Source organism: Lepisosteus oculatus, chromosome 4 (genome assembly GCF_040954835.1).
Source record: "Lepisosteus oculatus isolate fLepOcu1 chromosome 4, fLepOcu1.hap2, whole genome shotgun sequence".
NCBI lineage: Eukaryota > Metazoa > Chordata > Actinopteri > Semionotiformes > Lepisosteidae > Lepisosteus > Lepisosteus oculatus.
Window position 1 is genome coordinate 65,441,737 of NC_090699.1, and position 26,029 is coordinate 65,467,765.

General features: G+C 53.5%; 2 protein-coding genes across 7 annotated transcripts; both read right to left on the minus strand.

The window, feature by feature from the left end:
- Positions 1-322: 322 nt before the first annotated feature.
- LOC107077476 (solute carrier family 26 member 6-like) lies at positions 323-13,789 on the minus strand. Of its 5 annotated transcripts, none has more exons than XM_069189571.1 (19): positions 13,119-13,789; positions 12,443-12,582; positions 12,145-12,255; positions 11,094-11,269; positions 10,022-10,186; positions 9,587-9,739; positions 9,029-9,111; positions 7,923-8,070; positions 7,688-7,801; positions 7,068-7,145; positions 6,664-6,759; positions 6,154-6,260; positions 6,007-6,076; positions 5,270-5,362; positions 5,106-5,183; positions 4,602-4,745; positions 4,138-4,192; positions 1,315-1,454; positions 323-870 (listed from the first exon to the last, which is right to left on the minus strand). In XM_069189571.1, the coding sequence occupies exons 1-19, from the start codon at positions 13,292-13,294 to the stop codon at positions 847-849; spliced, it is 2,151 nt and encodes a 716-aa protein (XP_069045672.1). In that variant the 5' UTR covers positions 13,295-13,789; the 3' UTR covers positions 323-846. The 5 variants fall into 5 exon arrangements, with proteins under 5 accessions (XP_069045672.1, XP_069045671.1, XP_069045670.1 ...); XM_069189570.1 differs by having other exon boundaries at positions 4,602-4,748; XM_069189569.1 differs by having other exon boundaries at positions 4,602-4,748; positions 5,009-5,183.
- An 85-nt stretch (positions 13,790-13,874) lies between these two features.
- Positions 13,875-25,169, minus strand: LOC102683110 (solute carrier family 26 member 6-like). 2 transcript variants are annotated; one of them, XM_069189572.1, is made up of 18 exons: positions 23,270-25,169; positions 22,826-22,965; positions 22,381-22,491; positions 22,098-22,264; positions 21,536-21,700; positions 21,031-21,183; positions 20,427-20,509; positions 20,187-20,334; positions 19,941-20,054; positions 19,434-19,511; positions 18,917-19,012; positions 18,724-18,830; positions 18,171-18,240; positions 17,985-18,077; positions 17,128-17,295; positions 16,914-16,968; positions 16,479-16,597; positions 13,875-16,386 (listed from the first exon to the last, which is right to left on the minus strand). In XM_069189572.1, the coding sequence occupies exons 1-18, from the start codon at positions 23,410-23,412 to the stop codon at positions 16,321-16,323; spliced, it is 2,076 nt and encodes a 691-aa protein (XP_069045673.1). In that variant the 5' UTR covers positions 23,413-25,169; the 3' UTR covers positions 13,875-16,320. The 2 variants fall into 2 exon arrangements, with proteins under 2 accessions (XP_069045673.1, XP_069045674.1); XM_069189573.1 differs by lacking the exon at positions 16,914-16,968.
- Positions 25,170-26,029: the final 860 nt, after the last annotated feature.

A 26,029-nucleotide genomic window follows, 5' to 3' on the forward strand; every position in this document is an offset into this window, starting at 1 on the left:
ATCTGGAGCTGTAAGGGGTGGTTTTGCAGGTTCAGATCCCAGGTGAGGCACAGCTGCTGTGTCCTTGAGCAAAGGTCTTCACCTGGATTGTTCCAGGATAGCACCCAGCTGTACAAATGGGAGCACATGCTTGCTATGTTGGATGAAAGTCTCGGACGAAAAGATTCCTAATACTATGCCTCTGTGTTTCTCAGATAAATGTTGCACGTCTGTTGCTTATCTGTATGAGGGGGCCTTAAAGGACAGAGAGCAAACAGCTCCCTCAGGAAACAGGAAACCAGGAAACTCAGAGGATTTTCACCAGCACACAATCAGCCTTGAGAACAGTTCAGAATGTCATTTTTATTAGTTCTGCAGTTTTCCACTTAACTTCACAATTGTCTGTGATTTCGACATTTTCTTATCGGGAGTATTGAATTACTTATCAATACTGATCATTTAATTTGGAATCTGCAAACCAGGCTTCGTTAATGTACATAATCGCCACTTTTTGCTATTCGTAAAACGTGACAAGTGGGGAAAAAAGAATTGATAATAGCATCAGATGATATTATGCAACTACATTAGTACATAACTACTACAAAACACAATGTATTACAGTACTAGCTGGTGGAAACTGCAGTAAACGGACCTGGGCTGGAGTGACTCAGCATAGATACACAGAGTTATGTTCTGCTGGATGGTTTGCAAAACTCAGGCTTGCTCGCGGGCGCGTCCACAGGCGCCCCCTGGCGGACACACGTTGCTACCGCCTTCGTGGGTTTCAGGTCGGGCAGTGTCCAGGAGCGTCCGTGTGGGCGGGTCGGCCTGCCTCTCGCATGGGGGGCGCACCCTCCCCCCGCTGCGCTAGAGCCGGGTGACTTCCAGGACCTGGGACCCAGCAGAGAGCGAGTGAGACTCGAGTGGACAGACGGGATGAGGAGGGTGGGCGAGCTGTCTCTGAGTCACGATTCTCCGTGATGGATGCGCTTTTTACCTAGGGACTAACAGATGATGGAGCGCAGGATTTCTCACTGTGGACAGAGCCCCAGCAGTGGACAATGTCTCAGTGTGGACACATGCCTCACAGTGGACAGTGTCTAAGGCTGGACAGAGGGTCTTGCTGTGGACAGTGACTCGCTGAGGACAGTGTCTCAGGATGGACACATAGCTTCACGGTGGACAGAGTGCCTCACAGTGGACAGTGTCTCAGTGTGGACAGAGTGTCTCACTGTGGACAGTGACTCGGGGTGGACAGAGTGCCCCACAGCAGAGTGTCGGAGGCTGGAGGCTGGACAGAGTGCCTCAGTGTGGCACAGGGATTTGCAGGCTCACCTCACTGTTTGCAGGGGTCTTGGGGTCCCCTCTGTGGCTCAGGCAGTACAGCACGGCGTCGTGCACGGAGGTGAAGAGCCGAGCCTTCGTGATGCTCTGTGTGAAGAAGTCTCCACGCTCCAGCTGCTCCAGCACACAGGCTGAGGACACAGACACAGTGAGAGACCACACTGCACTGAGCTCACACTGCCTGTCAGCTCTCACACACACACACACAGACACAGTGAGAGACTGCACTGCACTGAGCTCACACTGCCTGTCAGCTCTCACACACACACAGACACAGTGAGAGACTGCACTGCACTGAGCTCACACTGCCTGTCAGCTCTCACACACACAGACACACAGACACACAGTGAGAGACTGCACTGCACTGAGCTCACACTGCCTGTCAGCTCACACACACACACAGACACAGTGAGAGACTGCACTGCACTGAGCTCACACTGCCTGTCAGCTCTCACACACACACAGACACAGTGAGAGACTGCACTGCACTGAGCTCACACTGCCTGTCAGCTCACACACACACAGACACAGACACAGTGAGAGACTGCACTGCACTGAGCTCACACTGCCTGTCAGCTCACACACACACAGACACAGACACAGTGAGAGACTGCACTGCACTGAGCTCACACTGCCTGTCAGCTCTCACACACACAGACACAGTGAGAGACTGCACTGCACTGAGCTCACACTGCCTGTCAGCTCTCACACACACACAGACACAGTGAGAGACTGAACTGCACTGAGCTCACACTGCCTGTCAGCTCTCACACACAGACACAGTGAGAGACTGCACTGCACTGAGCTCACACTGCCTGTCAGCTCTCACACACACAGACACAGTGAGAGACTGCACTGCACTGAGCTCACACTGCCTGTCAGCTCTCACACACACACACACAGACACAGTGAGAGACTGCACTGCACTGAGCTCACACTGCCTGTCAGCTCTCACACACACACAGACACAGTGAGAGACTGCACTGCACTGAGCTCACACTGCCTGTCAGCTCTCACACACACACAGACACAGTGAGAGACTGCACTGCACTGAGCTCACACTGCCTGTCAGCTCTCACACACACACACACAGACACAGTGAGAGACTGCACTGCACTGAGCTCACACTGCCTGTCAGCTCTCACACACACACAGACACAGTGAGAGACTGCACTGCACTGAGCTCACACTGCCTGTCAGCTCTCACACACACACAGACACAGACACAGTGAGAGACTGAACTGCACTGAGCTCACACTGCCTGTCAGCTCTCACACACAGACACAGTGAGAGACTGCACTGCACTGAGCTCACACTGCCTGTCAGCTCTCACACACACAGACACACAGTGAGAGACTGCACTGCACTGAGCTCACACTGCCTGTCAGCTCTCACACACACACACAGACACAGTGAGAGACTGCACTGAGCTCACACTGCCTGTCAGCTCTCACACACACAGACACAGTGAGAGACTGCACTGCACTGAGCTCACACTGCCTGTCAGCTCTCGCACACACAGACACAGTGAGAGACTGCACTGCACTGAGCTCACACTGCCTGTCAGCTCTCACACACACACAGACACAGTGAGAGACTGCACTGCACTGAGCTCACACTGCCTGTCAGCTCTCGCACACACAGACACAGTGAGAGACTGCACTGCACTGAGCTCACACTGCCTGTCAGCTCTCGCACACACAGACACAGACACAGTGAGAGACTGCACTGCACTGAGCTCACACTGCCTGTCAGCTCTCACACACACACACAGACACAGTGAGAGACTGCACTGCACTGAGCTCACACTGCCTGTCAGCTCTCACACACACACACAGTGTGAGAGACCACACTGCACTGACCGCTGCTCTTCTCTCTAAGGAAAGGAGAAGACATTACCATCCATTCCTACACCAGGGATTGAGAAGACAGGCTTAAAAGAAAACAAGCTTTCTTTTAATAACAGATCAATACTGATGGATATCGAAGAATAGGATCCTAAAACTCCTGCTCAACGGAGAGACTGTAATGACCAAAACCTGCCACTAGTTGTAGATTGAGAACTCCCCAGCTGAGTGCAAGCTAATTGTTCTTATTTTAATTGGCTAAGATGTTAAAATCCACACTCTCACATGGTGCTCGTTAGTGGGTGGTCAAAAGATAAAAAGCGCTCACAGGGTGTTAATGGTGATTTAGGATTCTTTGTATTTTTAAGACCTCCTGCCAGCCCTAGAATGACTGTCCCTGTATGTTCACATGTCTCTGGAGCCACGATGACATGCTCTGGACCAGAGGACGTTAGCAGCGATTCCATGTTTCAGCAGGCTGGAGGCCGTAACTGCAGCAGACCCTTCAGGCAAGAAACTGCAGGCTGTTCAGTGTCTGTCTACACACTGACTGATTTTAAGTCTTGGTATTACCCAGGAAGCACTGCTTCTCCACGACGGGACAGGTACACAGAACGCATCAGACAGCAAACCATTAAACAGTACTGCACAGTGTGTAAAAAAACTGAGATAATGATGGCGGTGTGCTCCAGCATTTAAAAATAACTACTGGAAAATTAGAATGTTGCATTTGGCTCTGAAACGGTAGGTTTAACACTGTTGAAAAGGAACATTTTACCAGGTCTCAGGACCTGAGACCCAGCAGAGTCTGGGTAGATGTCCTGAAGGTGTGTCTTTGTACAGTGGTTTCTAGAACCCTGTGGTTCTGACAGGAGCGTCCCGCTAGCGTGCATCAGCTGAAGAAGACTATGCCGAAGAGCCGGGCGCTGCGATCGCGCGGCGCAGGTGAAAACCGACCGGGACTCACTCTGACAGCCGGAGAGGAGGACCTGCACTCCCACCTGGCCGTGATCGCGGACGATCTGACAGGGCAGAGACAGAGAGAGGGTGAGGGCCACTTGCCCGCTGTAGACCGCAGACGGACGCTGACCAGGACCCACACGTGGTGGGGGGGGGACCCCGACCACACACAGGTGAGGAACGAGACAGTACAGGGGGGAGAGAGAGGAGGAGGGGGGAGACTCAGTACAGGGGGGAGAGAGAGGAGGAGGGGGGAGACTCAGTACAGGGGGGTGAGAGAGGAGGAGGGGGGAGAGGAAGAGGAGGGGGGTGAGAGAGAGGAGGAGGGGGGAGAGGAAGAGGAGGGGGGTGAGAGAGAGGAGGGAGGAGACTCAGTACAGGGGGGTGAGAGAGGAGGAGGAGGGGGGAGACTCAGTACAGGGGGGTGAGAGAGAGGGGGACAGGAAGAGGTCACCACTGCTAGGGCCTGACATTTCTCAGAGTCTTCACGCCGGTCGTGTCCAGGAAGTTGACGGGGCTGAGGTCCAGGATGAGGGCCTGGGGGAGTGATGGCGAGGCAGCGGGTCCCGACTCCACTACGGCCCCGTCCCCGTTCACAGGGCTCTCCGGCGCCCCCTTCTGGGCAGGGCAGCAACAGCACAGGGTCAGACGGGCTCCGGTCTTGCTCAGTCTAACTCCCGGGGTCTGACCTGCTGTGACCCCGGGACGGAAACCTGTATCTGTTAGGTTCCAGTTCTACAGAAAATAAACATGAGCTCTGGGGGCTCCAGAGTTACACATTAATAACACTGTTGTAATAACAACGTGTATGTGTAATAACAGTGTTATTACAGGTGTAGTTACCACAGCACTCGTGTTCTATGTGCAGTTCTCTGTACCTAATGCCTCTCTTGGCAGCACCTCCCCATCACAGGGGCCAGCTCTAGCCAGGGCAGCTGTGACGGTGATGTGGCGAGTGGCAGTGCTGTTCCCTACCGCCTCCTCGGCTCTCCTGCGCTGTCTGGCCTCCAGCTGCCGCCTGCGGGTCAGGATCTGGCCGACGTCGATCCCGCTCTGGGAAAACGAGGCGCGGCGGCGGTCAGGGCGCGGAGTTTGGAGCTGGGGGGCGGGGGGGGGGAGGCCGCGGGCGGGACCCTCACCTTGCTGGCCAGGGCCTGGCTGTAGAGCTCGGCGTTGGCGAAGTAGAGTGTGGCCGAGGAGCGGAAGATGACGACGCCTGGAATCTCCTTCACCTGGGAAGAGACGGAGGCAGAGGGACAGGGGGGTGTCTGACGTCTTTCCAGCTCACGGACAGTGTCTCCATCTGCTGTAGCAACAATGGCAGTGTGGCTCAGTGTGTAATGACAGTGTAGCAGTGTGGCTCAGTGTGTAATGACAGTGTAGCAGTGTGGATCAGTGTGTAGCAGTGTGGATCAGTGTGTAATGACAGTGTAGCAGTGTGGCTCAGTGTGTAGCAGTGTGGCTCAGTGTGTAATGACAGTGTAGCAGTGTGGATCAGTGTGTAATGACAGTGTAGCAGTGTGGCTCAGTGTGTAATGACAGTGTAGCAGTGTGGATCAGTGTGTAATGACAGTGTAGCAGTGTGGATCACTGTGTAATGACAGTGTAGCAGTGTGGATCACTGTGTAATGACAGTGTAGCAGTGTGGCTCAGTGTGTAATGACAGTGTAGCAGTGTGGATCACTGTGTAATGACAGTGTAACAGTGTGGATCACTGTGTAATGACAGTGTAGCAGTGTGGCTCAGTGTGTAATGACAGTGTAGCAGTGTGGATCAGTGTGTAGCAGTGTGACTCAGTGTGTGGCTCTGAGAAGAGTCTGGTGGGTAGAAGTATCTGTATTTCTGCTGTCTGTCTGGGTTCGGTGGGAAGGGGTACCTCTCTGTACTCCTCCACAGGCCTGTAGTGATCCGTGCCCGGGACCTGTCCCAGCAGGGAGTACCGGGGCCTGGGGACACATGGGAGAGCCGTCAGCGGGACGGAGGGTCAAGGGGTCAAGGGCAGGAGGAGAAGAGTGTGACTGACCGCTGTGTCCTGAAGATGACGGTCAGCAGGGCGAAGGCGATGGAGGCGGCCAGTCCCAGGTCTGGGTTCAGCAGCAGCGTGAGGATCAGGGTCATGACCCACACCAGCTGCAGGGGCAGAGGGGAAAGGTCGGGGGTCAAGGCTGGTGAATGGCAAGCCACCTTGTGTCCATTTAGAATCGACCTTTGTGGAAATCTCTTGAGCACCTGTGATGGCCTCCTGAGATCCCACTTTTAAAGGCGCCATATAAAATAAAGTTTATTATTATATTTATTGTTTAAGTGCCTCAAGATGATGCTGAGCATGAAAAAGCACTACAGTAAGAGAAGTGGGTTAGTGATGATAGCTGAGTATATACAGTATATTGTAGCCTCCTCCCACTCCAAGTCTCTGCCTCTCCCAATACTCTGTTTTACTTTCCCTCTCTGTGTACCCCAGTCCTCCTTCCCTCTTGGGGAATCCCAGTCCTCTTTCCCCCTCAGGGTACCCCAGCCTGTATCTTGCTCTCACCATGTCCACCCTGTTGGTCCTCCACAGCGTGCGCAGATCCAGGAACTGCTTCATCATCCCATGCAGGTTGACGAAGACGATGGCCGCCAACACAGCCTGAGAGAAAGGGGAGGAAGAGAGCAGAGGTCTGTTAGCGCCGCCCTGCCTGTTTGATCCAGACATCCGTGGGGTTACTTTCACACTTCCATCTCATACCCTGACTTGAAACAGCTGGGTGTGATTCTCCGTTCAGAACGGAAGGCACTCATTCCCACAACAAGTCACTCAGACACCAGTTAGGCTCAGATCAGCGGGCTACCTGCTACAGTCCATTCCAGTGCTGCAGGGCAATTCATTAGAAAGTCCTAAGAGAGACTGTCCTAAGGAAGGAGTCCCATGAGACAATCCTGTGAGACAGTCCATACCTTGGGCAGCTGCTGGAAGAGCTCCCCCACCTTCAGCAGGATGACCAGAATGACCAGGGCTGAGACTGCACCAGCCACCTGCACAGAGAGAGAGAGGGGGTGAGGACAGAGGGAGGGAGGGAGAGAGAGAAGGAGATAAAGAGGGAGGAGAGAGAGAGAGGGGGGGTGAGGACAGAGGTGGGGAGGGAGAATGAGAAGGAGATAAAGAGGGAGGAGAGAGAGAGGGGGGGGGGGGGGTGAGGACAGAGGGGGGGAGGGAGAATGAGAAGGAGATAAAGAGGGAGGAGAGAGAGAGAGGGGGGGTGAGGACAGAGGTGGGGAGGGAGAATGAGAAGGAGATAAAAAGGGAGGAGAGATGGGGTACAGACAGAGAGAGAGAGGGGGTGAGGACAGAGGGGGGGAGGGAGAGAGAGAAGGAGATAAAGAGGGAGAAGGAGAGCTGGGGGACAGAGAGAGAGGGGGTAAGGACAGAGGGGGGGAGGGAGAATGAGAAGGAGATAAAGAGGGAGAAGGAGAGCTGGGGGACAGACAGAGAGAGAGGGGGGGTGAGGACAGAGGGGGGGAGGGAGAGAGAGAAGGAGATAAAGAGGGAGAAGGAGAGCTGGGGGACAGGGCTGTACCTGCGTCTTGCCCCCAGTGCTCTCCTGGACCAGACTCCTGGACATGGAGCAGCTGACGGCGAAACACTGGAACAGCCCTCCGACCGCGTTACTGAGGCCCAGCGCCAGCAGCTCCTGCAGTGGGGAGACACCACGGGGCTCAGCCTGGCGGGGAGGGAGGCGGAGCCGTGGCACCCCAGACACGGGACCCCCGACCCCGACCCCACACACACACACGCGCGCGCGTCTCGCAGACCTGGTTGCTGTCGACTCTGTAGCCGTACTTGAGGGCGAACAGCCTCCCCATCGAGATGGCCATCCCGTAGCCCACCACGGACATGGCGAAAGCGTCTCCCAGCACGTCGCCGAACAGGGAGAGGGAGGGCGCCACCGGGGCCAGCAGGCTGACAGCGGGGGCAAGAGGAGACAAGGGAGGGGGCTCAGGAGAGGGAGCAGCTGAGGCCCTGCCCAGGGGTGCGGGCGTGTCCACCCTGTGTCAGCGCAGACACGTCGCTCCCAGATCAAGAGAAGGCAGCCCCAGTACGTGCTGTGTTCCTGTTTCTCCGGGGACTGGAAAGCAGGAGCAGACCAGGCCCTTCCTTCGGTGTGTGCGCAGCGTGCCAACGCGAAGGGCAGTGGGTGCATGTGGCCTCGCAGGCGGGACGGGTGCCGGTGGGGCACGATCCGGACTTGCGGCCTCGCCGAAGGCAGCAGCAAACCCGGCTAATGTGTCCCCCCGGGCAGCCTCAAGGGTTTGTGTGGTGTGTGTAACACACCCACCGCCGGGGAGCACGACTCGAGCAGGAGGGCAGAGGCTGCTGTGCCGCGGGGACAGACGTCGTGTCTTGTGAGAGGACCAGCCAGCAGGCCCCAAGGACGTCTGTGAACGCCACCACGTGTTCCAGCTGTAAGCACTGCTGGGGTGCACTGACCCGCTGCCACAGGTGTCCTGTACAACCCTGATGGTGGTGCAGCGGTCAGGAAGGCTGCCTTGCAGTGCTGGGGCCCTGGCTTCAATTCCTGGGGTGCTGTCTGCTCGGAGTTTGCGTGTTCTTGCCGTGTTCGAATGGGTTTCCTCCGGGTGCTCCGGGTTCCTCCCACAGTCCAAAGACATGCTGGTGGGTTAATTGTCTTCTGGGAGAGTTGGCCCTGGTGTGAGTGTGTCTGTGTGTGTTTAGGCTCCAGCTGCCCAGCGATCTTGTATTGGATAAAACTATCAGAAAATGGATGAATGGATGAACTATTTTGGTAGGGTAGTGTATAGTTCCTAAACATATATAGATCGCTGAAAACTATAAAGTTTGTTTAAGAGAAGACCGAACAAAGAGCTCACAGCAATGACCCTCTGACCCTTGACCTTACCCAGAAGGAATAAGCCCGACCACCTCTATGCTATAATTCCTCTCTAGGCGGACCTGGGAGGATATCACTGTAGCAACGACTATCTGAGGAACGGAGAGAGAAAATGTAAGCGCATACAGATATCCGTTATGTTTGCAGTCTTGTATTTTATCAGGCAATTGATTCCACAGGTGAACCACAAGTTCTAAACCTTTCATATCATACACACTGAACATAGCCAGCAGGTTTATCTTCAAGATATACTACAAAGCACTCTTTATTAAAACACAATGCTCTCTGTATCAGTACTTGGAGTGGATACAGTCCATATCTTTCCTGGTATAACTCACTTTTCTGTGATGCACCACTAGGTGTCACTACTAGACAGCAGAAGAAAGAGGTGTTGGGCTACTTCCATGAGGTCACAGCAGAAGAACGCAGTGAGACGCTCAGATAATAATATCATTTTATCGTTCAAATATTTACAGATTATTACTGCTTTGGCAGTAATTCAATGCCAGTACAGCTCCATGACGTTGAAGTAAAGATAACAGGAAGGACGGAGTGACCAGGTCTTACCGTGATGAGCTCTATCGGAATGGGCAGGGGCAGCTTGTGGCTGAATGCAGCGCTGAGCTCCTTTGATGTGACCAGAACCACCAGAGACACCACACTGACCACCAGGGTGCCCAGGTTGGTCTCGGGCAGCAAACGGCAAACATCTATCAGTGTCTGGAGAGAGGGAGGGGGCAGGAGAGGAAGAGAGAGAGAAAGAGAGGTCAGTCAGGGATAAGAAAGGGAGAGAACTCTGGGACTGAAGACATTACTCCAGCAGAGAGAGAGAGAGTACTGATACTCACATACACCAGGGTGAGAGAGAGAGTGAGGAAGAGGCTGAAGACATTACTCCAGCAGAGAGAGAGAGTACTGATACTCACACACACCAGGGTGAGAGAGAGAGTGAGAAATAGACTGAAGACATTACTCCAGCAGAGAGAGAGTAGTGATACTCACATACACCAGGGCTAGAGGGCCGCTGTGTCGTTTGGGATGGATGCCGAAGGTGTACTTGAGCTGGGAGGTGATCACATGAAGAGCAGCAGCTGTGGTGTACCCCCTGACCAGAGGCTCGGACAGGTAGGTCACCACGAAGCCGAACCGCACCAGACCCAGAACCACCTGCACAGAGGGATGGGTGGCAGACAGCTCTCAGACAGAATACAGCCCTTCTCACCCTGTGTGTGACCACAGGTGGACAGAACTGACATTGTATTACAGCACAGAGTCTGGAGAGAGTTGGTGGCACGAAGAAACTACCAGGAACAAATGACAGAGTTTCTTATCTGTCTCTAAATACAGTCCATTCAAAATCCAACATTAGGCTTAAGTGAAATATACTGTACATATTCTTTTGATTTCTTCACCTACACTATGTCTAGCTGAATTGACTACCTTCAGCAAATCAGGAGCAGAAAGCTTTAAAACCCTCTGTGTAAACTCAAAACATTTTCTATTCTGTTGACGTGGACAGAGAGACAGCAATGTAAGGAGCTTTCAGAACAGTATTTGCAATGACTCTTCATGATATATATTGCTTATTATAACAAATACAACTCAGTCAGATGTGTTTGATTCTGACTACATTTCACTATAATACTAGGATCTATCGTTTTTGCTTTACGCTGTTGAGAGATATAGGAGGCTGGTACCTACAGTAACATACTGCTTTGATATGACAACCAAGAGGAGCCAGCAAGCCAGACAGACTTAACAAGACAAAAAACCTGATAATAGTCTAAATGACAGGGGGTCACTCAGTCCATCCAGCTCATTTGGTATTTATTAGCTAACAGATCTGAGGATTGGTCTCACCCAGCAGTTTTTTTTAGAGAAAGGGTATTGGCTTCAACAGCATGGCTGTCCAGCTTGTTCCACACTCCCACCACTTTGTGTGTAAAGCAGTGCCTCCCATTTTTAAACGCACAGTTTGGCACCTGTGTTCTCTGGTTCATGTGTCACTGCTGGGTCGGAAAAAGCCCCGCTGGGCTGACTGTCCGTCTTGCATGTTGAGGAGCGCATACAGCACCTGGAAGACTCCGGAAAGGATGGTGACGGCCGCAGCCACCCTGACCCTCTCGGCGTCCCGGGCCGCCACGTCAATCACCATCCCGTCGGTCATGTTGTCGAACACCCGGAAGTGATCGTCCGGAGCGAGGCGCTCTGTCACACTGCCGATCATCACACTCATCACTGCAAACGTACCTGCAGGAGAGGGAGGAGATTCCACAGGAGAGGGAGAAGATTCCACAGGGTGGGAGAGAGCAGGAGAGGGAGGAGATTCCACAGGAGAGGGAGAAGATTCCACAGGGTGGGAGAGAGCAAGAGAGGGAGGAGATTCCACAGGGCAGGAGAGAGCAGGAGAGGGAGGAGATTCCACAGGAGAGGAGAGGGCAGGAGAGGGAGGAGATTCCACAGGAGAGGAGAGGGCAGGAGAGGGAGGAGATTCCACAGGAGAGGAGAGGGCAGGAGAGGGAGGAGATTCCACAGGAGAGGAGAGAGCAGGAGAGGGAGGAGATTCCACAGGAGAGGGAGGAGATTCCACAGGAGAGGAGAGAGCAGGAGAGGGAGGAGATTCCACAGGGCGGGAGAGGGCAGGAGAGGGAGGAGATTCCACAGGAGAGGAGAGGGCAGGAGAGGGAGGAGATTCCACAGGGTGGGAGAGAGCAGGAGAGGGAGGAGATTCCACAGGAGAGGGAGGAGATTCCGCAGGAGAGGAGAGAACAGGAGAGAAATCGGAGAGGAGGGGTGTCAGACCTAAAGACAGAGAGAGGACAGAGGAAGCAAGAATCCCTGAACTGACATAGAGCCTTAGGAGGGAAATAGTGGAAGAGAAGGAAAGATATCTGGAAAAGGATAGGGAAAGGAAGAGGGATAAAGTTAGGAACTGGAATAGGGAAAGATAAGGGGACCGGAACTGGGATACGGACAGCTCAGAGATAGCAATAGGCATAGGGATAGGGACAGAGATACTGTAGGAAGGGGAAGGGAGAAGGAAAGGCACTGGCAGTATAGGAGCCAATGGGAGAAAGAGAATGGGAGAAGACTGGGAGAGAAAGAGGGGACAGAACTGGACTCACCCACGGAGATGTGTCGAGAGGTCCCAAAGACGAAATACACCAGGATGGGGTAGAAGGAGGAGTACAGCCCGAAGACAGGGGGCACTGCAGCCAGGAGAGCGTAGGCCATCCCTGCACACAGAGACCCAGACACGGGTGCAGAACAGTTCAGTGCAGAACAAGGCCCACAGATCGGGGTGTTTTCCCTTCCTTTTCATACTGTACAAGTTTTACGGAAGACACTGGTGGTCTCAGCCAGTAAATTAGTTAGTGTGTCTCGGGAGTGTCTTGTACAGTGAGTTTGCACAGAGAGTCTCACCCTGCGGCAGGTGCATGATGCCCACGCTGATCCCGGAGACGAGGTCCCCCAGGGCGTAGTCCCTGAAGGAGTAACGGGGCAGCCAGGAGAGGACAGGGACACACCTGAGCACCACACGCTTCAGCCTGGGGCCTGAGCAGCTGGAGAGAGAGAGACAGTGAGAGACAGTGAGACACAGCACTGCAGAGCACAGAGACCAGAGACACAGCACTGCAGAGCACAGAGACCAGAGAGACACAGTGAGACACAGCACTGCAGAGCACAGAGACCAGAGACACAGTGAGACACAGCACTGCAGAGCACAGAGACCAGAGACCAGAGACACAGTGAGACACAGCACTGCAGAGCACAGAGCTCAGAGAGACACACAGTGAGACACAGCACTGCAGAGCACAGAGCTCAGAGAGACACAGCACTGCAGAGCACAGAGACCAGAGAGACACAGTGAGGCACAGCACTACAGAGCACAGAGACCAGAGACACAGTGAGACACAGCACTGCAGAGCACAGAGATGAGAGAGAGACTGACATACAATATTATGTTTGTATCCAGTGAGAAATTCCCACAGAGTTCAGGTCAAAGATCAACTTATCTCTGCTATTACAGTTTGTGCAAGCCCCTTATTTCCAGGACTGCACGTGAAGACTTTCTCTTCCCCCTCCCTATATCTCTTACCTGAGCGAGTCTCTCAGCCTGTGTGCCAGCGGGGCCTGGGGTCCCGGCTCCCTCCGCTGTGCCACCTCCTCCAGGGTCTCCTCGTCCAGCACCCGTCTCTCCACACCACAGCCCTCGCACCTCTGTCCTGCCAGAGCATGGTCCCTGATCGGGGCTTCCTTGTCTGCTTGTCCCATAGTCTGTCTTGTCTGTTTCTCCTGTATCTCACGTACCTGCTGTCCTGTATCTCTCTGACCTGCTGTCCTGTATCTCACTGACCTGCTGTCTTGTACAGTACCTCTCTGACCTGCTGTCCTGTAGCTCACTGACCTGCTGTCTTGTACAGTACCTCACTGACCTGCTGTCCTGTATCTCTCTGACCTGCTGTCCTGTACCTCACTGACCTGCTGTCCTGTACCTCACTGACCTGCTGTCCTGTATCTCACTGACCTGCTGTCCTGTACCTCTCTGACCTGCTGTCTTGTACTGAACCTCTCTGACCTGCTGTCTTGTACTGAACCTCTCTGACCTGCTGTCTTGTACAGTACTTCTCTGACCTGCTGTCCTGTAGCTCACTGACCTGCTGTCTTGTACAGTACCTCTCTGACCTGTTGTACTGTACCTCTCTGACCTGCTGTCTTGTACAGTACCTCTCTGACCTGTTGTACTGTAGCTCACTGACCTGCAGTCCTGTACCTCTCTGACCTGCTGTCCTTTATCTCACTGACCTGCTGTCTTGTACAGTACCTCTCAGACCTGCTGTCCTGTAGCTCACTGACTTGCCCAGTGCTCATGAAGAAGATCCAGAAAGGGTCCACGCCACCTTGTGTGCTCTGCACGGCTCACAGTCAGCCCCCAGCGTGACAGATGTCTCACAGTCTGACAGTGGATAGCTCTCTCTCACCACGGCCAGGGTCTCCTCCCCTGATGAAAGAGTAATGAACCAGACCCCCCCACTGCAGGCGGTAGAACTGTGACACTTTCTCCGCTCAGACACGTACAGGATGTGCAGAGACCCCTCCCCCTGTGTACTCTGGCACTCAATAAGCCTGGGTAACCCCTCTCCCACGTCATGTTTTTATTAGTTACGGTTCTCTAGTAGCCTGGATTACAGTTTGACCAAAAGAAAAACACAGGGGCCGCACGTTTAGCGGACGCCCCACCCTCTCTCGCTCCACACACTGCTGAGATTTTGCTGAACCTTTGAACTCTGACCTCTGTGCTCTTTCCCCCCTTGTTTAAAGTGAGCAACCGGAGGAGCGGCACCAACAGCACCTCCCCTCTCGATGGGGTACCCCGTCAGCTCAAGACTCCTTCTCTTCAACCAAGAACGCTCTCCCAGACCCCGCGGAGCACATAGACTCATACCAGAAGCTCAGCCCTTCGTCAAAGGCTAACAGCATATTTATTAACGCTTCCGATTAGCTTGGTGAGCAGCGAGGAGCAGGGCAGGGTTAAACACGCAGACGACAGAGTGGCGGAGAAGGAAACTAGAACAGACATCTCGTGTTGCCCTGTGTCTAAGGGAGGGAGAAAAAAAGGACACGATTTAAAAACTTCGTAGTTGAACACACACAACTGGAGTTGTGTAAGCACTGCGCAATATTACTCCACTCCTACCCTGGCCTGAGGAGTGGATCACCGCGCGGCCGAAGTGCACTCTATTAGTCAGAGCTGGTCGGCCCTGTCCTTTAAATCATCAACTCGCAGTGAACTCCCAGCGGCCGCACTGCGGAAACAGTCCAGTTGATTGATAACTGATGCGGTCCAGTAACGGAGAGCGGACTCTGGAGCAGAGGTTGTTATCATGGTAGAGTTGTTTATAACGACGTTCACCTGCCTCCCCAGCCCTTATGAACATTCCCAATGAAGAATCCTGGTAGCACACTGTGTACCGCGGTGATGAAAGCACTATGTTGCACAACAGGTCTGGAAACTGCACTACTGCCATGTGAAACCCTCATTTTCCATCTCTGCACGTGGCTTTCTGTCTGCGGCTCTGCAGGGGACTCTTGAGTTTGAAACCCCTGTCTTGCGGGCCTGCAGACAGGTGGAGTTAAAAGCAAAAAGCCAAGAGGCTCTTCAGAAGACAGGTCACAGACGAGACGAGCCACTCCACCCATCCAGCTCGTTCAGTAGCTAGCAGCTTACTAATCCCAGAACCGCCAGCAGCCATATCACCCTGTAGCTCCCAGCTGGCAGCCCACTGCAGCTCAGCAGGTGTGAGCCTGGCCAGTACCTGGATGGGAGTCTCCTGGGAAAGCTAAGGTTGCTGCTGGAAGAGGTTTTAGTGGGGCCAGCAGGGGGCGCTCACCCTGCAGTCTGTGTGGATCCTAATGCCCCAGTATAGTGATGGGACACTATACTGTTGCAATGCTCTGTTGGAAAGCCAAGGGCATGACGAGGCACAGACAGGCATCGTGGCCGTCCACTGCAACCAAGGAAGTCTCCAGTGGTGATGACGTCTCGTACCGCTGGACCCAGGCTTCTGAGGTCGGGAGAGTGGCACTGCCCCAGTGCAACGGCCTTCCCACTTCAAAAAGCTCTCCCGCACTGGTTTCTTCCTGCAGCTCATATTCCAAACAGATGAGCTGCACGAAGCACAACCGTCGGCACTGTACTTGACAACAATCACTCCAAGAGTCTCATCCAGCTGTTTCTCCTTGGTTTTAGGCTTTAACAACATGGCTGGGTAGTTGGTTTCTGGCCTCCACAGCCCTTTGTGTAAACAAGGACCTCTTGTATGCAGGTTTTTAGTTTCCACCCATGACCTTCCCTCAGGAAACAGCTCAAATAAATGGGCTACTAGCGACTAAACAGCCCAGATGAGTGAAGAGGTCTGCTCTTGTTTGTAGCTTTTCTTATGTTTCTCTAAAAGGCAAATCACACACGTACAATATACAGACATATTCATCCGAAGAGCCACACTGTACACACATACACACGCCATCGAAAACGTTATCTGAATTGTGGAAAGAAATCTGCCAAGAAGCTGTCCAGTCACGCGCTGGTCAGAAGCTTCCTCGTATCGTCAATAGTTGCACGATCGTCCCCCTTATCCTTTCTTGTGATCATCCAGTTTTTGTAAGGTTTTTGTTTGTACCTATTCTTCTGTCTGTTTTCCATTTTAAAAACTTAATACATAAAAAAAGGAGGAGGAAGAGTTTGAACTATCCTGACTGGTGGGGGTCAGAGGTCAGTGGCCAGAGCCAGAGGTCAGACGTCAGAGGTCAGCGGCCTGAAGTGTAGAGGGTCGGTCAGTTGTTTCACGCGGGTCACTGGCTGCATCCTGCGGAGACAGACAGAAGACAAAACAAATAACAAAACACCAACAGAAGGACATACAGGCTAGCCAACAGACTGAGGGACAGACTGACTCACCGGTGCAGCGTGCGAGCTCAGGCAGTGTCGCACTGCGTGGTGCACCGAGGGGAAGAGGCGGGACTTGGGAAGGACTTCCTGCAGGAATCCGTGAGACTGGAGTTGAGCGACAAGCAGGGCTAGAGAGACAGGAAGGAAGAGTGAGGGAAAAATCTCACCAGCCTATTTCAGAACTTTCAAAAAAGCTTATTTTAGTTCTTAATTAATTGGCAATGTGTCTAAAGTGACTTATCACTTATTTTTAGGCCAATGTTGGCACTGGTTCCTAAGGAGAAATCTGGAGGAAGTGCCTCGCTCAAAATGTTCAGCAGCCGTGTTTCCACCTGCGATTCGAACCCATGACCCTCGCTCTGGAGTTCAGACTCTGGCCACTGACACACTGCTGGCCGAGAGTTTGGGTCCGTTAGCATCAGGAAAGAGACAATTGTTACTAACGCAGACAGGCAGCCAGACACACATAGACACCCCGTTCTCCCAGATCCTGCACGATCTGCAAGGACATAAAAGAAGCTGTCATCATCACAGGTGTTTAGACAATAATGTAATATAAACCATCGCACATCGCCTCAGCACTATACAATGCACGCATGTGTGTGTGTAATACTGTTCAGCTGTGCAGCGTGTGCCTGTGTGGCTGCACGTCTCTCACCCTGCGCAGGGTTTTCACAGTGGCACTGTCCACGATGCTCACGGGGCTGAGGTCCAGGATGAGGCAGTGAGTGCTCAACGCTGCCCCCTGCAGGGCCCGGCCTGTTGAACCCAGGCCGTCTCCCCCAGGTGCTGCACATCCATGTTTCCCGAATACCCCCAGTTTAGCCTGGAACGTGGACCCAGAGAAAGGTGTACTCAGTTCGGGAGTATATAACACCAGATCTCTCACTAGAGTACAGCTACATTCTGTACCTATTCTGTCAGGACAGCAAAGAATCTTTACTTGATCTCAGTTAATTACAGGTGTACAGTGCACCCACACTCTCAGTGCAGGAGTGCTCTGTCCCTGCTTGCTCTCTCAGCATAATACAGGTAATACCTGTCAGTGCAGTGCAGTACTGCTGCTGTTAGGGCAAGTGTATTCTCTGCATGTTCAATTAGTGCAGGAGTGTTCTGTGTGTTTTCTGTAGCTGTGCTGCCAGGGCAGGTGTATTTTGTGCCTGTTCTATTAGAGAGGGTGTGTACCAATGCTGTCAGGGAAGGTCTATACTGTAGCTGAGCTGTGACTGAAGGTCTATACTGTTGCTGAGCTGTGACTGAAGGTCTATGCTGTAGCTGAGCTGTGACTGAAGGTCTATGCTGTAGCTGAGCTGTGACTGAAGGTCTATGCTGCAGCTGAGCTGTGACTGAAGGTCTATACTGTAGCTGAGCTGAGACTGAAGGTCTATACTGTAACTGAGCTGTCAGAGAAGGTCTATACTGTAGCTGAGCTGTGACTGAAGGTCTATACTGTAGCTGAGCTGTCAGGGAAGATCTTTGCTGTAGCTGTGCTATAAGGCAAGGTCTAAACTATACCTGTGCTGTCAGGGTGCTGTAGTACAGCTCTGCATTGGCGAAATACAGCGGAGATGAGGAACGGAAGATGGTGATCCCGGGAATCTCCTTTGCCTGGGAAAATTACATTCCGGATCAGTTAAGTCAGAATGGAAGAAGCACGAAAGTCAGTTTCTATTTAAAGCCCGCGCACACTGGTGGTGTTACCTCAGCATAGCAGTGGACGTCCCGGTAGCAGTCTGTCCCAGGAATCTGTCCAAGGAAGGAATAGTGGGATCTGCACGTGCAGACAAAGACAGAGAAAAAGACACAAACCTTTTCAGATCTGCTGTACACACCCGTGAAACAATTCAAACACAATGGGGATTCACAAAATACTTCACGTATAAACAGTTTACTCTACTTCTCTACTAATCCCTACTTCAATTCTGACAGTTTCGACTGCTCTCGAGCTCACGTCAGTGTGAGGAGAAACCAAGTGTGTTGTTTGGAAAATCATTCATTCACGCTGATCAGGATCTTCAGTAACTGGATAACTCAAGCTGACACAAGGTCAGCCGTACGTGTACAGCCGCTGAGAAGAGTGACCATCTGACCCATGACGTTCGTCAGTCAGGCCCGACGGCAGGACAGCTGCCTGCTTCAAGCCACATGGCTCAGCTTGCAGAAGAAGATTGCGGTGCGCTTGTGTGTTTGTGTGCTTGTGTGTTTGCACGAATAACGGAACAGACAGAGGCAGAGACAGGGGAGCGCGACTGACCGCTGTGTCCTGAAGATGACGGTCAGCAGGGCGAAGGCGATGGAGGCGGCCAGTCCCAGGTCCAGGTTCAGCAGCAGCGTGCAGATCAGGGTCACGACCCACACCAGCTGCGGGGGCAGAGGGGAAAGGTCAGGGGTCAGGGGTCAGGGGCCAGGGCAAGCTTTGGGGGTTGTCCAGTGAAGGTGACACTTACTAGGTCCATGCGGTCAGTCTTCCAGAGGGAGACCAGGTCACTGACCTGTCTGAACATCCCCCACAAGTTGACCACGATCACAGAGGCCAGCACTGCCTGCAACACAGGCCCACACTGTCAGACATCCCACACAGCTCCTGTGACTCTTGGAAGATACGGCACACAGACAGTCCCTGTGTCTCCAGTGGACACCATGACCCATCATCACAAGGCAGCACGCTGGCAGCATCAAATCATTTGAGCAGGACAGCCCATTGATACTGTTCTAAGAAATGCCTATGAGAAAACTCATTTAAAACAGTTTGATAAAACCGTGAGACGGTTCCATAATCACAGTATAGAGTAAAGCCCCGTGCTCCCAAAAGACAATGCTACAGAAGCAATCCTACCAGACGATCCCGTGAGTCAGTCCCATCAGACAGTCCTAAGGAACAGTGCTGCCAGAAAGTCTTAAGAGACTGTCCTAAGTGTCCTAAGGAAGGAGTCCCATGAACCAATCCTGTGAGACAGTCCATACCTTGGGCAGCTGCTGGAAGAGCTCCCCCACCTTCAGCAGGATGACCAGAATGACCAGGGCTGAGACTGCACCAGCCACCTGCACAGAGAGAGAGGGGGTGAGGACAGAGGGAGGGAGGGAGAGAGAGAAGGAGATAAAGAGGGAGGAGAGCTGGGGTACAGAGAGAGAGAGAGAGAGAGGGGGTGAGGACAGAGGGGGGGAGGGAGAATGAGAAGGAGATAAAGAGGGAGAAGGAGAGATGGGGTACAGACAGAGAGAGAGAGGGGGTGAGGACAGAGGGGGGGAGGGAGAGAGAGAAGGAGATAAAGAGGGAGGAGAGAGAGATGGGGTACAGACAGAGAGAGAGAGGGGGTGAGGACAGAGGGGGGGAGGGAGAGAGAGAAGGAGATAAAGAGGGAGGAGAGATGGGGTACAGACAGAGAGAGAGAGGGGGTGAGGACAGAGGGGGGGAGGGAGAGAGAGAAGGAGATAAAGAGGGAGAAGGAGAGCTGGGGGACAGGGCTGTACCTGCGTCTTGCCCCCAGTGCTCTCCTGGACCAGACTCCTGGACATGGAGCAGCTGACGGCGAAACACTGGAACAGCCCTCCGACCGCGTTACTGAGGCCCAGCGCCAGCAGCTCCTGCAGTGGGGAGACACCACGGGGCTCAGCCTGGCGGGGAGGGAGGCGGCCGGCCCCGTGCTGTGTGTGCGTGTACGTGTGGCTGGGGGCGCTGCCGAGCGCACCGGTCCCCTGCAGGCGGGGGGGGCGCACCTGGTTGCTGTCCACGCTGTAGTCGTGCTTCAGGGCGAACATCTTGGCGAAGGAGGCAGTGAAGCCGAACCCCACGACCGCCATGGCGAACGCTGGGACCAGGAGGCGCAGAGCGAGGGACAGAGGAGGGAGGCAGGGCGCCGAGAGGCTGCGGACAGGGAGACGAGGCACCACGTCACCTCCAGGAATTGGGCAGGAGGCAAAGGTTCCGGACCACACCCAGCTGACCGCCGGACTCACCCGCTCGGAATGTCGCCCACGATCTCCACGTTGTACTGGGCGCTCAGGTCCATGTGCACTGACACTGCTGTCACCAGGACTATCTGCAGACACAGAGAGACGCTACCTTTCCATGCTGTGCTTTTCCTGTCTGGACTGGGCTCCATCTCTCAGCTCTCAGCTGCTTATGTCTGCACTGGGCTCCATCTCTCAGCTCTCAGCTGTTCCTGTCTGCACTCGGCTCCATCTCTCAGCTCTCAGCTGCTCATGTCTCCACTGGGCTCCATCTCTCAGCTCTCAGCTGTCTGCACTGGGCTCCATCTCTCAGCTCTCAGCTGTCTGCACTGGGCTCCATCTCTCAGCTCTCAGCTGTCTGCACTGGGCTCCATCTCTCAGCTCTCAGCTGCTCATGTCTGCACTGGGCTCCATCTCTCAGCTGTCTGCACTGGGCAGTGCCTCTCTCCAGTATGCATCGTGCTTCTCCTGTACTGCACCTCCCTGTGAATGTGCCATGTCTTTCCCTTCTCCCGCCCTCGTGCTGGGCAGTGTTTTAATGGAGGCCCTGGCGCAGTGTTCCTGTACCGTGCCCTCACCCCCTGCCCCCTGCACTGTGCCACCGCCTCACCATGAGGAGCTCCCAGGGGACGGGCACCGGCAGCCTCGTGCACAGGCAGCGGTTCAACAGCTTCCCCCCGGTCAGCATCGTCATGGAGACCGCCGAGACCACAAGCGTACCCACAGACGCCTCAGGCAGATGGGACAAGATGTCAAAAAACGTCTGTGAGAGGGAGATAGACAGACAGGCCTGAAATAGACACACACAGAGACAGACAGACAGACAGACAGACAGACAGGCCTGACACAGACACACACAGACAGATACACACAGAGACAGACAGACAATCCTGACAATCAGACTGACACAATCAGAAACAGACAGACAGGCCTCACAGTCAGATATACACAGAGACAGTCAGGACCCTAGAACCACAGAAAAAATACATGCTGGATAAACAGACAGACCCCACCACAATACTCTGTGTTCAAAAATCTGCACTGATCTAAAACTTAATTAGGTAAGCAATTATTCCCGATCCCCTGCTCCTCTTCCGCCTTCTGGCTCCACACACCTTCATGGCTGCGAAGACCCCGCTGTGCCTGTCCGCTGTGATGCCTGTCAGAAAGCGCAGCTGGTAGATTGTGACGTAGATGGCGGCTGCAGTGGTGTACCCTCGAACCAGGGGCTCTGACAGCCAACGTGACACCACGCCCCCACGAAGGGCCCCCAGAGCCACCTGAGACAGAGGAGGGTACGAGAGTAGAGAGAGAAGCACAGGGGGGAGTGTTGATGAGAGTAGTATAGAATGTGCAGTTCAGTACCACGTCTCTTGACTTGATAATTAACCTGTGTGTGGTTTCTCACAGGTGAGCATATAGAACAGGTGTGCAAAGTTCAGCACAGATATGTATATACTACAGGTATGTGTATAGTACAGTCACTGTATAGTACATGTGTGTACATTACAAAACAGATGTTCATACTCCACAGTACAGGTGTGCATGCAGTAACAGTATGTGTATATCATACACTTGTGTACTATACAGAATAGTAAAGTTATGTATGTACAGATGTGTGCACAGTACAGGTGTATACAGTATGTCACTGTGTGTACAGTACAAATTTGTATGTACCTGGATCAGCCCGGACAGGAAGGTCACTGAAGCTGCCACACTCACTCTGCCCATCTGTTGACTGGGCCACTGCATCGCTGCATTAGTCATGTTGCCAGGCAACACTGCATCCAGCATCACATCCCCGGTCACCGTGCCAACCATGATGGCCAGGATGGCAAAGGTGCCTGTGGTGAGACGAGCACCGAGCGCTGCAGCTCAACACACACTTAGCACAGTGGAAGGGACACTCGGCAGTGCAGCAGACATTGGAACACAAAAGGCAGAAACTCAATACACTCACCCACTGAGACGTGCCGGGACGTCCCGAAGAAGCAGTACACCAGCACAGGGTAGAAAGAGGAGTACAGCCCGAACACAGGGGGGACTGAGGCCAGGAGAGCATTCGCCATGCCTGGAGCCACACAGGGAAAGATAACTGGGAAGTCAGGCTCCCTTTCGACAGTGTTCTGATCCATTATGGGTTTTACTAAATGCACTCCCTGATTATCATTCAGCAGACTTGCAAAGCTATAATGTAGATGAAGTACTCAGGTTAATATATACAGGTATTTACAGAGTACATGGAGGCCTTACCAGACTTGCTGGCTTATTCGAACAACTGAGTGATGAGATTTGATATACACAGAAATGAGACTGCGGGGAATTAACTCAACTTGCAATGCAGTGTCTGAGTAAAAGGTGGGGACATATCAGGCTGGAGACTAGAAATGGCTACTTCCTCTCACCCTGGGGGACATTAATGATGCCCACACTGATCCCGGAGACGAGGTCCCCCAGGGCATAGTCCCTGAAGGAGTAACGGGGCAGCCAGGAGAGGACAGGGACACACCTGAGCACCACACGCTTCAGCCTGGGGCCTGAGCAGCTGGAGAGAGAGACACAGTGAGACACAGCACTGCAGAGCACAGAGACCAGAGACACAGTGAGACACAGCACTGCACAGCACAGAGCTCAGACACCAGAGACACAGCACTGAAGAGACCAGAGAGACACAGCACTGCAGAGCACAGAGCTCAGAGAGACACACAGTGAGACACAGCACTGCAGAGCACAGAGCTCAGAGAGACTGGGAAACTTGCTCACTCAACACTGCAGGCACACCAACTAACAGATGTCAGTCCATCTGTCTTGCTACATGCTGCAATGAGGCAGGAAGTGATGTCACTCACCGGCAGGCTGCCCTGGCTCTGCCCCAAACTGACAGGGGCCTGTTCCCAGCCCAGCGCCCGAGGACATCCAGCTGGGCTTCATCCTGGACGGGCAGGTCCTCCTGCCGCCCAGAGCAGCTGGCTTGGTGGGATATGGACTCCATGCTGGGGTCAGTACCAGAGGTCTCGGACAGATGGGCCACACCTGTCCAGGCGTTTCATGAGCAGAACGGCTGTCTCATGGAGTGCTGTGTTCGCTTGTCTCTCCAGAGCACTCCCGATATTCACAATGTCTCTCTTCAGTCTGCCATCCATCTCTCCTTCCCTTTTGCCTTATATACCTCACTCTTTAGTGGGTGAACTGAGTCCTGGTTTGGCCAATGACCTCATTCTGAGCCCCTACACACACACACACACCCTCTCTCAGGCCACGGGGACTCCGCCCAATAGCGGTGTCTCCATGACAACACACTTAACGCCCACTCCCCATTGGGTGCACCGAGGCCGTCAACTTGGCTGTTAGCCAATGGGAGTGCAGCACAGGGTACGTGAGATACAGGTCAGTCAGTTTTATTTCTCCTTCAACAACAAACAAAAATAGAGGGGAAAAAGTCATAATTAGCGAATAATGACCGAACCGGAAGCTGCAGGAGTCAATCTAAATATACTAAATATACTAAATATACCTGCTGTAAACCAGGGTAAAAACCACACAGACCCATGCACACAGTGGAAAAATACTGAACCAACTGATCTTTAGTGTGTTGTGTCAGTATGTCAGTACTGTATCTGTGTGTATCAGTACAGTAACAGTACTGTATTACTGAGTTGGTACTGTGTCTGTACAGTATCAGTCTTTATCAGTACTGTATTAATGTGTCAGTGTGAGTCAATGTGGGAGTACTGTCAGTACTGTATCAGTCCAGTGTCAGTGTCAGTACTGTATGAGTGTGTCTCAGTCCATTGTCAGTGTCAATCCTTTATCAGTGTGAATGAGTTCAGTGTCGGAGTCAGTGCTGTATCAGTGTGTCGCAGTCCAGTGTCGGTGTCAGTAGTGGATCAGTGTGTATCATTGTGTATCGGTCCAGTGTCAGTGTCAGTCTTGTATCAGTCCAGTGTCGTGGCAGTGGTGGATCAGTGTGTCTCAGTCCAGTGTCGTGTCAGTGGTGGACCAGTGTGTCTCAGTCCAGTGTCGTGTCAGTGCTGTATCAGTGTGTCTCAGTCCAGTGTCGGTGTCAGTAGTGGATCAGTGTGTATCACTGTGTATCGGTCCAGTGTCAGTGTCAGTCTTGTATCAGTCCAGGGTCGTGGCAGTGGTGGATCAGTGTGTCCCAGTCCAGTGTCGTGTCAGTGGTGGATCAGTGTGTCTCAGTCCAGTGTCATGGCAGTGGTGGATCTGTGTGTCTCAGTCCAGTGTCGTGTCAGTGGTGGATCAGTGTGTCTCAGTCCAGTGTCGTTGCAGTGGTGGATCAGTGTGTCTCAGTCCAGTGTCGTGGCAGTGGTGGATCAGTGTGTCTCAGACCAGTGTCGTGTCAGTGGCGGATCAGTGTGTCTCTGTCCAGTGTCGTGTCAGTGGCGGACCAGTGTGTCTCAGTCCAGTGTCGTGGCAGTGGTGGATCTGCGTGTCTCAGTCCAGTGTCGTGGCAGTGGTGGATCAGTGTGTCTCAGTCCAGTGTCGTGGCAGTGGTGGATCAGTGTGTCTCAGTCCAGTGTCGTGTCAGTGGTGGATCTGTGTGTCTCAGTCCAGTGTCGTGGCAGTGGTGGATCAGTGTGTCTCAGTCCAGTGTCGTGTCAGTGGTGGATCAGTGCGTCTCAGTCCAGGGTCGTGTCAGTGGTGGATCAGTGTGTCTCAGTCCAGTGTCGTGTCAGTGGTGGATCAGTGTGTCTCAGTCCAGTGTCGTGTCAGTGGTGGATCAGCGTGTCTCAGTCCAGTGTCGTGGCAGTGGCGGATCAGTGTGTCTCAGTCCAGTGTCGTGGCAGTGGCGGATCAGTGTGTCTCAGTCCAGTGTCGTGGCAGTGGCGGATCAGTGTGTCTCAGTCCAGTGTCGTGTCAGTGGCGGATCAGTGTGTCTCAGTCCAGTGTCGTGGCAGTGGCGGATCAGTGTGTCTCAGTCCAGTGTCGTGTCAGTGGCGGATCAGTGTGTCTCAGTCCAGTGTCGTGGCAGTGGCGGACCAGTGTGTCTCAGTCCAGTGTCGTGGCAGTGGCGGACCAGTGTGTCTCAGTCCAGTGTCGTGGCAGTGGCGGACCAGTGTGTCTCAGTCCAGTGTCGTGGCAGTGGTGGATCAGTGTGTCTCAGTCCAGTGTCGTGGCAGTGGCGGACCAGTGTGTCTCAGTCCAGTGTCGTGGCAGTGGTGGATCAGTGTGTCTCAGTCCAGTGTCGTGGCAGTGGTGGATCAGTGTGTCTCAGTCCAGTGTCGTGGCAGTGGTGGATCAGTGTGTCTCAGTCCAGTGTCGTGGCAGTGGTGGATCAGTGTGTCTCAGTCCAGTGTCGTGGCAGTGGTGGATCAGTGTGTCTCAGTCCAGTGTCGTGGCAGTGGTGGATCAGTGTGTCTCAGTCCAGTGTCGTGGCAGTGGTGGATCTGTGTGTCTCAGTCCAGTGTCGTGGCAGTGGTGGATCAGTGTGTCTCAGTCCAGTGTCGTGGCAGTGGTGGATCAGTGTGTCTCAGTCCAGTGTCGTGGCAGTGGTGGATCAGTGTGTCTCAGTCCAGTGTCGTGGCAGTGGTGGATCAGGGTGTCTCAGTCCAGTGTTGTGGCAGTGGTGGATCAGTGTGTCTCAGTCC

Coding starts and splice junctions, on each gene's coding strand:
- LOC107077476 (XM_069189567.1), bottom strand. CDS start 13,294: ATGGGACAAGCAGACAAGGAAGCCCCGATCAGGGACCATGCTCTGGCA. Junction 11,270..12,144: donor CTCTCGACACATCTCCGTGG/GTGAGTCCAGTT, acceptor CCTCTCCTGCAG/GTACGTTTGCAGTGATGAGT. Junction 6,261..6,663: donor GGACCAACAGGGTGGACATG/GTGAGAGCAAGA, acceptor CTGCCCCTGCAG/CTGGTGTGGGTCATGACCCT.
- LOC102683110 (XM_069189572.1), bottom strand. CDS start 23,412: ATGGAGTCCATATCCCACCAAGCCAGCTGCTCTGGGCGGCAGGAGGAC. Junction 18,241..18,723: donor GTCATCTTCAGGACACAGCG/GTCAGTCGCGCT, acceptor CTGCACGTGCAG/ATCCCACTATTCCTTCCTTG. Junction 16,387..16,478: donor TGAGCTCGCACGCTGCACCG/GTGAGTCAGTCT, acceptor CTGTCTCCGCAG/GATGCAGCCAGTGACCCGCG.